The sequence below is a fragment of the Condylura cristata genome, unplaced genomic scaffold (genome assembly GCF_000260355.1).
Source record: "Condylura cristata isolate star-nosed mole 26May11 unplaced genomic scaffold, ConCri1.0 scaffold00030, whole genome shotgun sequence".
NCBI classification, from domain to species: domain Eukaryota; kingdom Metazoa; phylum Chordata; class Mammalia; order Eulipotyphla; family Talpidae; genus Condylura; species Condylura cristata.
This window is the reverse complement of record NW_004567131.1, coordinates 22,173,798-22,189,264: the sequence shown is the minus strand read 5'-3', so window position 1 is coordinate 22,189,264 and position 15,467 is coordinate 22,173,798. Positions and strand designations below refer to the sequence as shown.

Here is a 15,467-nt window from a genome sequence, read left to right as displayed (position 1 = left end):
GTCCTCCTCATATAAAGACAGGGATAAATAGTATCCCCTTAGGCCCTCAAGTTCCTCATCAAACTCTCTTCGGTGGGTAAGCACCACCTGTTTAGGACCTAGTGATTCCAATGGAGTATGATCAAACAAATATGCACCTTTAACTAACAGACACAGACACACAGACACACAGACACACACACACACACACACACACACACGAGGACCCAAAAATCTTCAAAAACAATGAACATATTTAGACTACAAAAAATAGATATTGGGACCATACAATATGGAATATGTAAACATTTACATGAAATAAATAAATGAAAGTATATTTTAAACTAATAATATTGACTATGAAATGATTTGTCAGCTTTAATAAGTTATGAAATTGAAATGTGAAAAAAGTATATCTTTCACACTAAATATGTTAAATAACAGATTAAATAATCAATAAATAGACAAATAGAGCTGAAGAAATTCCCTGGATGCAGCACAGGGAAATAAGAAACAGATGATATAAAAGAAGCTAATGGATACCAGGGAGCAATGATCAGTTCGAGCCTGTTTCTAAAGCACTCAGAAGGTGAAAAGAAACAGAAGAATAGAGCAAGTCTGATCGACTTTATCAAACTTGACACCAATTGGCCAGAAGATGCATCTTCTTGAGAACATGCACTTCATGTGTAGAAATTGCCCAGGGACTATTTCACTGAAAAGTTCCAACCAGTTTTAAAGAACCCTTTCTCTGACAATCAGAAGTCAATGTAAAGACACTTTTTTTAATGTCTAGATTTTGAAAATGCGATGTAATCCATGATTCAGTACAATCCCAATTAAATATTAACAGTGAATGCAGAGGTGGAAAAATTGAGTCAACATTTATTATAAAAACAAAGCCCCTAAAACAGTTAAAACACTTGCTAAGAAGAAGCAGTAAGACAAGGTGTCCTATAGATTATAAGATTTCTTATAAATCTATATTAATTAAGGCCATGTGCCATTGGGCAGAGTATTGACAAGTTGAGCATTACAGGAGATCCCAGAAACCAACTCTGTGATTAATGGAACCCATATAAGAAAGAGGTGGGCTTTGCACGAAATTACAAAAAGGAAAGATTATTCAGTAAATGGTGCTTGGAATGATCCAGAAAGGGAAAGTCCTCCACAAAATTGACTTTCTATTTTTTTTTTTACACAAACTAATTTCAAAAGGAATGAAAATTTTAATGTGAAAGACAAAGCTGTTTAAGAAAATATATGAGAATGTCTTTATGAAATTTGGGAGGAGTCATTTTAATCAAAATCCACATATACATGAAATTAACCATATATAAAAATATTAATTCATTTGAAACTTTGAGATTGGATGTTAGCTAAGTAAAATCACAGAGAAAATAAAAAGAAAAATCAAAATCTGGAAGACAACATTTAACAAATGCAACAATGCAATAATGTTGCAATAATGCAACAAAAATAAATAAAAAGGAATGAGGAATACAAAGAAGTAAAAACAACTCTCATTATTTGTAAGTGATATGACTGTCCAAGAACTGTAAGTATCATTAGATAATTTTTTAAACAGCAAGAGAATTTTGAATGGCTTCTGAGTATAGATTCTGTTATGTCTATCAGATGTAAATCACGAAGATTTACTCTGCGAAGTAAAAAGAAAATGATGATCGCACAGTAAAAACTGAGAAAAAGGATAGAACAATCATCTCACTGAAGAGAAAGATAAAAGACACACAGAAGTAAAAGAGAAAAACGTTCAGTTTCAATAATTAAGAAAATTTACCCTTACTTTTAGGAACAGAAAATGAAGTGAAGTTGGTCAGCCTGGACACTTACATATGGAAGGAAGCGGGATAACACTGCTGTACATAATGCCAGCAACATCGGTCATTTCAAGAATAAAACGAAAATACTGAATATAATGTAATGTACTGGATTCTGATCTTGAGAGCCAGGAGGGGTGTGGGAATTCCTTTATTTATTTATTTTTTTAATCTTTGTATTTTAGTGCTGAGTAACAGAATATAGCAAATTCACCATAAAAGAATAAAGAGGGTCTTAAATTTTGATAGATGCTTCTTTACTTGAAATGGTAAGTCCACAGCAAAGCAAGAACATTATGGTAATAACATACACCTGAAGGGTGTGCTCCTATACCCTTAATTCACAAACACTGTTGGAAACCAATGCTCTCGCAATTAAAGAAAGAAAGAAAGAGAACGAACACTAAGGTGTCTGAACTGCACTCTTGGTCTCTTTAAATACTGAAGTCCAGCATTTTTTTTTTATTGAAGTAACTGACTACATGAAAGACAATATGAAAACACAACTATGACACCACTGATGTATTTTCTTTTTGAACTTGATTAAGGGATGTGAAATAGATGGAGTAGTATACATCACTGTGACCCCTCCAATTAATGTCAAAATGTAGCTTAAAACTGAATTATTGACAATAATGGAGTTAAAGTTCAAGAATATTCACCAAGATACAGTTCTCTATGTGAAGCATCATAAATAAATAAAAAAAAACTATATTTTAAAGTCTCCAGTAACCATTGCTTACCTAATAGTTATTAAAATAGTTGCATTTTGACATGATTTGTTTTACAAATAAGAAAGGCTTTTATTCAAAATTCATACTCTAAAACTTAACAAAGAGAGAAGAAACAAATTCTTTCCTTTTGAAATATATAGGACACCTTTATGGGGCCTGAAAATGACAGTGCAAATACAATTCGCTAGAAGACTTTTAAGCAGGTTTAAATTGCTTCTGCAGTCATACACACTTTAATACCTTTATTGCATTGTTTCTATTATGTATTCCTGAGAGTTACTGTTTAAATGTTAGACCATTTCCAACTTCTTATATCAAACTGATTTGCTGCAATCAATCTCTTCTTCAAACCACTGGTTTTGTTATTGAGCAAAAAAAAAAAAAAAAAAAAAAAAAAAAAAAAAGCAATGACTTTCCAGATCTTAGGAAAGCAGTGAGTGTTAAACAGAAATACTCTTTGTTTCTAGAGATTCAAATCCTGGTTTTACTCTTTTCTCCTTTACTCTAGATACCCTCACTTCATGCCTTACTCTTCTCTTGCTCGTAGGAGCTCATAGATATGAGAATACATTGAGAAACATGTGAAGTTAAACCCAGGGCTTGGCACATACGTATGTTAGAAGCTCACTAACTAATGGATACATCTGTTAAATTAGACACCGTTTCATGAAGTTGTAGCAACTCTACCAGACAGCTTGGTCCCAGGAATTTTGTCATAATAAAGCACACCTGTACCTCTTCAGGGCATCCACTGTCCACCCAGTCCTGCCGATGGCGATCAAATCCACTGGAGCATCTTCAGAGAGGACCAAGTTGCGTTCCAGAAAAGAAGAAAGGAATGCAGAGTGGGAGCAGAAATTAAAAGAAAAAAAAGTGATTAGGTAATTCTCCAATTTTTAGTTTAGTGTAACACAAACATTCTTCTATAGTACCATTAACTGGAACAGCTGTGAATCATTTCCAATTTTCAGAATGTGACTTACTCCTTAGGTTGTGACTATTAGAAACATGTGGTATCGTGATTCTCCACTGAGACCCACCTGAATACCTATGCAGAAGACCAATTACTATTTGGTGAAGTTAGTTCTTTTTCCTCTTTTTCTTTTTCTCTTTATCCAAACATATGGATAACATACATTTCATATAGATAGCATTTTTTGGAACTTCACACCTCTTTTTTTTTTCTTTTTTTCATTTAAAAAAAATTAACATCCATTGTCACAAGCTATTTTGCAAAGGAGGGTGAACTGGGCAAGCACAAAGTATTCAAACCCTCACATTCCAAAGAAAATCTGGTCCCTTTCTGGCTCCCTGGAGATACCCTCTAAGCTCCTGGAATATTCTGCCCGATTAGAGTGTCTTGGGTCTTGTGCTGTATGAGATAGTTTATGCTAACAATATGATTTATCGTGAGTGTCTGGGTTTATTCGCCTGGAAACTTGAGCCATGTATCAGTTTGACCTTTTGGAGGGGCTGGAGATTACAGATAAGGTCATTCATGGAGAATTCCATACCTCTGTGACTGACCCTCAATAAAGACTCTGGGCCCCACGGCATGGGTGAGCTTTCTTGGATGGCCACACTTTTGTATGTTTTCACAAACTGCTGTGGGGGGGGGCATTCTACTGGGATAGGACAGCTGGAAGCTTGTCTTGGATTTCTCCTGGATATGCCCTACCTGCCTTTGATCTTTGTGTATTTTAATCTGTATCTCTTTCTTGTAATAAATAATGATATTGGGTATAATAGATTTTCTGAATTCTGTGTCTGTGGGAAATGCCACATTGGTGTATGTTTGTGGGGACCCCTCACACTATGATTAGGTCATACTAAAAGTTCAATTCCGCAAACACTGGGCTAAGACATTTTTTATTTACTCCTTTTCTCTTCCTTGATCAGAATATATTTTCTAGTCTCCCTATCTATTTAGCATTCATTTTTCAAAACCTAGAAATTAGTACCCAGAGTCTGCACTCATAAAGCTTCATAACTGCCATGATCCTACCTTGCTTAGTGATTTAATTTTTTCCCATATTTTCTAATAGTGACACTCAGCAACTTCTTTTTCACTTGTTTTGCAATGAGTCTACATGATGACTTTTTCTAAGAATTCTTGCCAGAGATTATGTCTTGCGGCATGAATGAACATAATTTAATTCAAGTGGAATGTGAAACAACTCTATTGTCAACGAAAAAGACCATATCTATCATTCTTCCCAGACATGACCCATTAGAGCTTAGATATTTTATGCCTACCATCTGTGTTGAATGAGCTTAAGTGTGGCATAAACAGCAGTGTGTGAACTGGCATCCAAAGTCTGAGAATCTCACATAGGACAAGGGCATCTCTGTTTACCCAAAGAGATTCAGATGTTTGGAGTTTATTTAATTGCAGATGAGCTATGTGGTTGTTTCCTTCATGCTTCCTTTCAAGTTGGTTCAGTATTGAAAAATGTGCTGACATTTTCTTGCAAGTTGGGGAGAAATCACTTTTCTACAAAAAGATCATTTTGGGACCTACCTGACCACCTTAATTAATGAAATAGATGCTTTTTGAAATGCAGATCATCTTTACTTACTTCATTCCAGAAGTATTTGCAGACAATATAACTTTTACTTTATGGATCAAGAAATTTTATCTTAAGTAATTAAAGGTAGTTAATTCTTTTTTTTTTAAAGGTAGTTAATTCTTTCAATTTGTTAAATTAATACATGAAGCAAATAACAAAAACCTCTAGCTTGCTTTATTTATTAATAATATCTCAGTAATAATGTGTGAACTGGTTTTACTGAAGATATGATTCAAGTATAGTAACTTATTTATTTATTCACAATTGGTTTTCTATTAGTTGATCTGAAATTTACTAACTGCTAGAGTGGGAAAGATTGCAAATAGTAAAACACTAGTAAGATTTGATTTGAAAAGCTCATATTTTTGTAATTTACACTTCCTAAAAATTAACACACTAGATTCTGTCTTCTCAGTATTTTTTATAACCTTAAAATCCAAATAGTATACAAAGGCAATTATAAATAAAAGTGTGATATATTTTTGTTATAGAAATCATGTGAGATGATCTTTCCATTATTTCAGAAGTCTAACCAAAATGTGCTTTTGAGAATACTTTCTTAGCTTTGTTGAGCTCCTCTAGTTTATTTCTTCCTAAAACACAAAGGCATTAACTATGCCACTGTGTAAGTATATTGGTTTCCTGACATTTTTTTTTAACAATGATTGATTACTTTTTATATGTAAGAAACTAAGAGGTTCTCCTAAACTGGAATCACTTAGCATTCACATTATTACTCAAGTTTCTTATGTTCAAGATTCCCTAGCAATTGAAACCAGTAATTTTCATTGTAATCAAGGACTATGGTGATTCTTACAACAATGAAATTTGAAAACCACTGACTTCCTGTATGATATATCACTATGTCAGGCCTTTTACACACCCCTCCAACACACTCATCATCTAAAACTTGTTTTCATTTTCCACCTTCCTCTACCCTACAAGTGCTCTCTCTAAACATGTTATTATAAGATCCTCCTCTCTAATGAGCAAATGCAATTCAATACAAGTTTTATCTCATCCAAGAAGCATCTCCTCCCCCTCTCACATGTAACAGTTAACCACTTTGCAATGCTACCCAGAATGTAGTACAAGCATCTGTTACTGCACTACAATTTGTTGCTTCCCAGTTTACCTTAGTTACAGATTTTGGGGAGAGCATGATTTAAACTGGCATCTGGAGCAAGGTGCTTGAGTTAGAATTTTCCCTTGGCATAAAACAGGTATATGATCTTAGTTACTTTTCCTATTTGTGATGACTTCCTCATCAGTAAAGTTGGTAAAGGTAGTTATATCACTGTTAAAAGCAGAATTTTTTCACATGGTCAACATTTAGTAAATAATACCTATTTTTAGCACTTAATAAAGTCTGCGTAGTAGCCATTTGATAAAGTTGGCCATTGTTGAATATAAATATGTGAGATATCTCACTTTGTGGACAGAATTTATAGTGTTTAAAAATTAATTCTGTGTACCATGACAATGTGACCTGGGTTTAATATATCAAGTAATTTCTCATCATATTTAGGATAGATTCTTTGAGAGAAAATCTAAGTTGCTCTCAAACATGGACCAAGTGGTTTTATAAATAATCCTGAAAAACGGATTTCCACAAAATGTAGGTTTCTAACTACAACAGGTTTCCATTATTATTATTATTTTATTCTCACTCTTACCTAATTTCAAACAGACTGGTAGAACTATACTTCAAATTAATTATACTATTCTCCATGTTAAGTGTATCTATTAAGCAAGGCAGCCTAGAAAACAGGGACCTTCCTAGTGGTGCAGAGGGTTAAAGTCACTTCATGAGTTCAATGGCCACCCGCCTTGGAGGTGATCCACAAGGTACAGCAGACCTCTCCTGACACGCCCGCTTCTCCCCTCAGCAGTGCACTTAGTCAGTTGGCCTGTTCTGCTCCCCAATCTGTCTCTGGTGAATCCTCTCACTTCCCCTGCACCTATGGCCTGTACCCTAGTTCTGTATGAATAAATAAATCTTAAAAAAAAAAGAAAGAAAATAAACAATACTCTCCTAACGTGCATCATCTATTCATTCAAGAGATTAGAGTGTAAATCTCATTACATCTCTAAAGTATCTCAGTTTTGTATGAAGGGGTTTAGAAATACAACTTATTTTGTAAGAATATATATTCAGGTAAAGGAAACAAAGTTCATATTAAAATACATATATTAGTAATACATCAAGATTAAAGATGAAGTGCATATCTTACTACACAACTTTATGTGTTATTTCAGGAGTGAGATGAAACATCTGAAAAAGGGAACTGACTTTAAAAAGAAGCATCATAGAATCTTAAATTCCCATTTGGAATTAATGTCTAGATTAGAAAGAAGGAAATGTTTCCTAGATCAGGAGTAAAGACTAGATAGTAAATATCTTAGATGTTGCAAACGATATAACATCGACCCTACCTACTCACCTCTGGTTTTGTACTCAAAAGCTGCCACAGACAATTGCATAAAGAAATGTGTATCTGTGTTTCAATAAATTTAATTTATAAAACAGGAAATGGGTCACATTTAGCCCATTTGCTATAGTTTGCTGACCAATGTCTTAGGTTATGACATAGTAAACATCATTAAAATTATGAACAATTTAGAACAAATGCTTCATCGAGGTTTGCAATAATTTAAATGGTCCTTTTAGCCATAAGTGTATTTATGAGTATGCTATGTTAACAGAAAATCAATTGCCTATTCCTTAGTCAGTATGCAAAAGTATGGGATGGGTTCATCCAATATCAAAGAAATGGAAAGATGCCTAAAAAGAAACAAAAATAAGAAACAAGCATATGATAGTCATGATTATAACTAATAATATATTTTGTCAACTGAAACAGGCAATAGGTAGTATGTGTAGTTATAAGATATGGGCATTTCATTTTGTTTTGAAATATTAAACATGTTAATTGGAAAGGCAGGTTATAAAATTTAAAATGTTGACTATGATCATTATTTTCAATAAAAAAATTAGTCCAAATTCATATCTCATTTCCTATGAAGGGCATACTTGTTTCTAACTGGCCTCAGAAATGAGACAGATGATTTCGCTTCTAAAAACATTTCTCCTAAAAAACAAACAAAAAAACCCCAAACTTCTTGATTGAATTTTTTCAGTATTTTCATGCCTGCACCACTCAACACATCAAACTCTGGGAATGAAAGAAATATGTAGAAACTTACTGTAGAGACAATATTATCAGATAAATTACGAAATTTCATATCATTCTAATATGCAACAACATGGAATATATTTCCTTTTAAGAAAATCTTTTGACTTTTGTTGTAGCTCAGAATCATAATTCAATGGCAACAAGAATAGTTATCTGCAGAATGCAGGAACTTTGCTTCAAAAATGAGTTGGTCAAATCACCAGTTATCTTATATCCAGAAACTTGTCATTTATACATGTGGTATCTTTCAGAGTTGCAGGTTTTAGACAAAAGTTTCATCCTTCTAGATTTCTAAAATACACAAGAGCCCTAGTTCATCAAGGACTTTAATCTTTCTAATTTTTTTCTTACTAAAAAAATTCACATCTTATTCTCCTTTGCCTGATTATTTGTAAAAAGACTATTTCTGGTGTTTTTGTTTTTATTCCTCTACCTCTGATTGAAAAATATTTTCAGTAGGGAAAATGATTTCTGTAATTGGTTTCATACTGGGATTCTTCCTTTGAGTGTCACTATCTGAAATCTTGTTTGTGTTTCATTTTTGGACTGTACAGGATGGGAAAGCACTGCTGCTTAGTGTGTGTGACACTACAACATTTACAATTTTCTGGAAAAAAGTTACTCCTTTTAGAAATCATTCTGACTAAAAGTCACTGCTGATACCATCAAGATATCATTAGCATTTGTGTACTGTAAGTGATTTAAGGGAATGAAATACATACACAAGTAGACATATATGCACTGAAATTCTGATAAAATTTTTAACTTTTGATAAATTACATAAAAATAAATCAGTTATACAATAGGCAATCCATTAATCCTGATTATGGCAAAGCATTGGTTAACAGCAGAGTTGTGAACTCTCAACATGCCTTAACCAGGGTAGTGTCACCTTTACCCAGAGGATTACATACTTCAATACTAATTTTATCTACATAAAAATTTCTTAAAATATTAGTTAGAAAGGGCAAAAGAGTGAGATATTCACCTACATGGAAATGGCTAACAGTTATTTGCTATTAAAGGCTTGAATTGATTGCTGCAATATTAATCTCACAATAAAATTCAATTTTACCTTTGTTCCCTACCCAACTGAAGAATGCTAGGGCAGACTGGAATATGCTGGCTGAATAAGTTTAAAACAATATACAGCTATTTTGGCTGTATCTTGACAAATAATCATTACCTAGCATCCCATGTTCTATTGTTTTCACAAGTTTAAGCCATTGTGTGGACATTTTGTTCAGGATTTTTTTTTTGTTGTTGTTAAAAACAATAGCCACTGAAGTAGTTAAATCTGAATTCTCAGACATTCAGTTTTGTGCTATTTCACCTGCTTCAAGTGGATGTGGACGCATTTGAAATGTAAAGCATGCAATTTCAGACCTCTTCAGTTTGATAAAAAGACAAATTACTCCAATAGGTCTTGCAAACTTTTTGAAATAAACCATAGTGAAAAAATATAGTTAACAAGGTATTCAGGTGTGAATATCTTTGGTGTGTGTCTTTATGTACTGAAACTAAATTGCTGTGATGCTTATCATTTTCTTTTGTTTTGGTAAGATCCTTGGAGATAATTTGTATTCCATTCTATTTCATTTAAATAAATGCTTATTGCAGCCTACTGAATAACTGATAGCATAATCTACCTGAATTGTCACCTTCAGGTTGAACATAATGCTATCCCAATAAGTAATTTAAAATTTTAATCATATTTATACTTTAAAAAGCATGTATTGTTTTTAAGGATAGTCATTTTACTAGAAAATTATAGAAAAATATAAAACAGAAATTAATGTTATTCTAATGCTAAGATATTGTTAGTTTTATTCCCTACCTAGTCTTTATTTAATGCATATTTATTTATACCTATGTATTAATGAAATTGAAGTCACAGCAGGAAGTAACCTGACTTGTGGTATTAATGTCATTGTATAGAAAAATTTTAGTTCCCATAACTATTCCATGAGATTTAATTTTTAATGATATCATATATTCCACTGTATGCCTTCTAGAGAATTTATTCAACCGATGTATGAATATACACATTATTTTAAGCCTTACAAAAATACCATTATCCTTTTTTTTTTTGGGTAATTTGCTGGATTAAAAATATCAATATCTCATGTTTTGACTAGCACTTCAATTAAAGATGAAATTAAATTTTTAAAACATGTTTACTGACAACTATGTTTCCCTATATTTGAATAATCAACTCACTTATTTTCTTCTCTTTATTTGGTTGGTTATCCTTTTCTGAAAACAGAATTTCTACAAACTAAGAGCAATAAATATATGTTAAAATGTGTCAAAAATATATACCCTTACCCTCTGTTTTTAATTTGCCATTCATTTCTATATATGAAGGTTTTTTTTTCTTGCCATATGGCAATTTAATCTCATGAAATTCTTCAAAATTTTCTTTCAAACTTTGCTTTTTGCTCAGAAAGTCCTCAGCTACATTGACATTAAGTAAATGTTTTATTGTAGTTCCCTCCAGTCAGTTCATTATTCATTCTTTACTTTCAATTTTCTAATCTATTTTAAATTTACTTTTGTACATGGTGTGAAGTTAAGAACCAGATCTAAATACATAGATTTTATTTAAATAGATGGCTGTGTCCCCAGATTATTTACTGAATAATAAACTTTTATTTATAGCTTGAAATTGAATATTTTATTATATAATAAACTCAAATGCTAAGATCCATTTCTAAACTTGTATATTTCTTCCACTGATTGCTCTCTTCCTTTTTAGGCCATGCCTGTAATGATCTCACTGTTACAGCTTTATGTTGTGACTTAATACATACTACCTTGTCTCCCATCACTGAACTTACTTCTAAGGTTCTGTCATGCCTCTACTCTCCATGTGATTTTGTAATGACATCCTAATGTTCCAAATAAAAATCCTACTGTGACTTTGATAGGATCAACTGGAAATAATTGACATTCCAGATTCTCATCTACTAAATTATGTATTTTGGTGTTCTAAAAAGTACCTTTTCAAACTTTCATTGTTTTCCTTATGTAGGATCTACACTGTATTAGGCCTGATAGAAATTATTTAATTTTTCTCTTGTTAAAGAACTATAATCACTGAATTTCCTAAATAATTATTTCTGACATGGAAAGCTATTTATTTCTGCGTATTTTTTAACTGGTGCCTTGAGGTACAAGGTACCTTGCTTTCTTTTGCATAGTCATGACTTTTAGTTGCTTTCTGCATTCACCAGAATGATAGAATTCTACTACATAATAGTAATAGTCACATCTTTGCTTTCTTCTATATTCATACTTATTATTTTAATACAGATCCTTTCTGTCCCATCTGTTAACGTTGTTACTAAGGAAATAATGTTGGATTTTATTACATATAGTTCCATCTATCACAATGACTACATAAATTATCTTTAAAACTAGTGCTATTGATTAATAGATTCCTTTAAATTAGATATGTTGATATATATGGAATACACTGAATACATGATCATGTTTTTTATTACTTCAACTCAATGTTTTTTAAATAAATGCTGATATTGAGAGAAACCATCACACCAAACATAAATAAATAAGTAAATAAATATAGAGAGAAATAAACCTACTAAATCTGCTGACTGGAAGAAAATATTTGCACATCACATATCTGAGAAAAAGTTAACATCTAATATATATATAGAGAGAATTCACACAACTCACCAAGAATAAACAACTCAATCAAAATATGAGAAGATAATCTGAATATACAGGAAAGACATAGAAACAGCCAACAGATAAGTGAAAAGATTGTCCAGTTCACTTATTAGGGAAATGTAAATCAAAATGACAATGAAATATCACCTCACACCTGGGAGAATGGCCTAGACCTGCCATTTGCTACCACAAGGATGAACCTGGAGAGGATTCTGCTTAGTAAAATACATCAGATGGAGAAAGAGAAATACTGGATGATTTCAATCAGACGTTTAAAAATTTAAAGGCAAGTGAAGGAAGATAACAATGAACCAAAACAAACTTAGTATCTGACAGCAAGCTGTGACTATCTGAAGAGAAAGGAGGAACCTGGGCAGGAGGGCTCAGGGGTTGTGGTGGAGGGAGGGTGCGTGGTGGTGAGCTCAGTGATAATGGGTGGTGGTAGAAGTGGGAACCTACACATCTGTAAAACGTGTGCATTTACAGATGTTGTGGGTCAAGCTTTCCTCAGCAAAAAGGAAGGGAAGTAACAGGTTTTGGTAGGGGGGTGATGACAGGAATTACTTTCCCTTTTTGCAAGCTTTATAGAAAACTGTATAGAGGGTCCCTAAAATACTCAAAAGAGAAATACCATGCGAAATAATGATAGCATTCTTAGGTATTTATGTTAAAAATGTAAAAATACTAATTTGAAAAGATATGCACCCCAATGTTTATAGCAGCATTATTCACAGTAGCTAAGATATGGAAACAATCTAAAGGCATACCCAAGGATGACTGGATAATGAAGTTGTGTTAAACACTCAACGGAATGCTACTTAAGCATTAAAATGATGAAACAGTTACAAGATGGATGTAACTTGACATGATTATGCTGAGTGAAATAAGTCAGAAAATGAAAGACAATTACTGATGGTTTATCTCTTATGTGGGATGTAAGTGACCAAAGACAATACACTAACAGATCACAACAAAAATAATTCTTAGACTGAGAAAAATATAGTGGTTACCGAAAGGAGAGGACAGTGGCTGGAGAAAAGGGCAGAGAGAGTATATTGGATAAGGGGAATTGCACCTAGAAACTGCTGGTGGGTAGGGAAGGCAAATGTGTTTATCAAAGTCTGCAATTGTACTCCCCAAATTTATGCAGTATTGTTAATCAACAATATAGCCTGTTTTTATTTTTAGAAAAGGAAGATTATATTTAACTGTAATTATTTCTAAGAGTAAAATTAGTCAGTTTTGTAGCATTAGAATATGTGCTTATAAAGTGAGTATCCCCTCAAATATCTTTTTTTTTTTAACCTAATTAAATATACAACACTTAGAATTCTGTTTCTGGGCAGCTTACAGCCAAATTCTGAAGAACTGGGGAACACAGCATATTGCATCACATTAAAAAAAAAAAATTCCTCCGTGCCACACAATTCCCTTTCTGAATTCAGCCAGTAGAATAAGAGAACCTGTAGCCTTAAGTTCACAATCATTAACTTGCTTAATGATTTTAAACCTGCTATTGGGGCATGGCCAGAAAAAAGCACATTCTTATGGAATATGGGTAAAATGAAAAAGGAGAGTGCAGCAAGTGAGGCCACTGACATTGAGCATGCGACGCTTGACATGGCCTGTTACACAACTCTTACCTCAGCCTGGCAGTGTTCCTCATCATTATTCCCGTTTGACTTAGCAAAAACTTAAGGCCATATTCTTTAGAAGAAAGAGCATGAGCTTTAGATTTGTATACATAAAACTGGATTCATGTCTTGACTCTGCCATCGATTGTGTGATCTCTAGTGAGTTATTATTGGAGATTCAGTTCCATGAAATGGAAGCTGTAAAATCTGCCCTTGCTGGGATTTGGTGAGGATTGAGTGAGACAATGACAGATTCTTTCAGTGTTTGATGTAACAGGTATACAATAACTATGAGTTATTTTATGCTTTTTATACTCTAAAAATATCTAAAATTGCTTATTGGAAAAAAATGTATACTGTATCTAACTGAAAATTCATATAACATCCTCCAAGTCCTGAAACAGCATTTTAGTCACAAAGTTAGGATTATGAAACAAAGAGGATAAATCTTTTTGATGAATAATTTCTTAAGCATCTACATATGTTTTGCTAAGTATGCACATTTTCTTTATTGGTCAAACAGAAGTAAGAGTTGAATCTTCAGGGAGAGAGGAAAAATAGAGTCCTTTTCATCACCATGAGCCATTAAAGCAAATTCTCAGTACAAATAATATTGGAAGTTTCAGGGTTCTGACTGGGGGCACCCTTTCTTAAAATTTCTTCACTTTATGGCAAATGTTATTTATTGAAATGGTAATTTCAAATGCATAAAGTGAAAAGAGCAGTGGCTTTTACTTTGTTGTTGCTCAGAAAAAGGAATATAAAGCTTTGGGGGTTTGGTTATAGAGTGCCCCTGGAAAATGTTATCCTTTCACAATAATTTTTATTCCATGTTTCTCAGGTTAACAGCTCCTGGTATTTTAGAGATGTTTGTTTTCCTTGGGAACATCAGCCATGCATGAATCAACTGTTCTGCCAAGATAGCAAAGTTGGGCTTGGTGAGAAAGAATTAATCCTTTGATGAGATAACTGTCTCATCAAAGAAGAATCTTTATTCGAATTTATTATTATACTAATAAAGTTTCAGAGTTGTACTTGGAATGTTAAGATTTACAGAAAAATGAAAAATATGGTATTTCTAGTTTTTTCAAGAACACTGTTATGAACTTTTCTTTACTCCTGTTTTGAACCATAAACATTTAAGTGTATTGAATCAGGGGATAGACAATTACATCTGTCCCTATGACCCCAGTAAACTGTCCCAGACAAATCTCCTTTCTTTCTCACTTCATAAATGACAAAGTTTTTCTAATCATAGTGGGTTAAAGGATTTAGGAAATGATCTGTAGAAAAAATAATCAGGGATATTGGAAAGGTTGGTACCTTATAACTAGAAAAGCCAGCATTAATTGCTGAATTTCAACCCTGACCAGGATTTAGTTTTGGAGAGATCCTCAAAAAATGCTATGGCTGATGAAGTAGAGCTGAGAGCATGGTTATGAACTCCCCACCACCTCTGGATTCAAAATCACAAATATTATCTATCTTGTACTTAGAGCTCATTTTTCAAAACTATTTCTCTTGCTTAAGGAGAAAAAGTCTGAAAAACATTTTGCTAAATCATTTGTACACCCTGCTATTCATCTAGTTAGAGTTGTATTTTATAAGGTAATTAAATCTTTTAGACAAGTACTATGAGTTCTTTGAAAACATATTATAAGAGGCCACTCCAAGAAAAGAAGCAACTTATTTTCTATGTTCTTGAAGATGTGTGATTATAATGCCAGATAATAGTAACTGAGTAACTCTTGAAATGGCCATCAGAACACCATTTCTTAAAAGACACTGGTTCAATCATTTTTGAAAATATACTCCTTTA

General features: G+C 32.9%; 1 protein-coding gene across 3 annotated transcripts in view; it reads right to left on the bottom strand.

Annotated features, from left to right (window-relative positions):
* Positions 1-15,467, bottom strand: part of PLXDC2 (plexin domain containing 2) — a 350,950-nt gene that overhangs the window by 47,156 nt on the left and 288,327 nt on the right. For 2 of the 3 annotated variants that reach the window (XM_012731363.1, XM_012731361.1), the window contains one exon: positions 3,284-3,350. In XM_012731363.1, coding sequence (XP_012586817.1) covers positions 3,284-3,350 — 67 coding nt within the window. The remainder of the gene's footprint in view (positions 1-3,283; positions 3,351-15,467) is intronic. The other variant, XM_004691292.2, reaches the window with a different exon arrangement.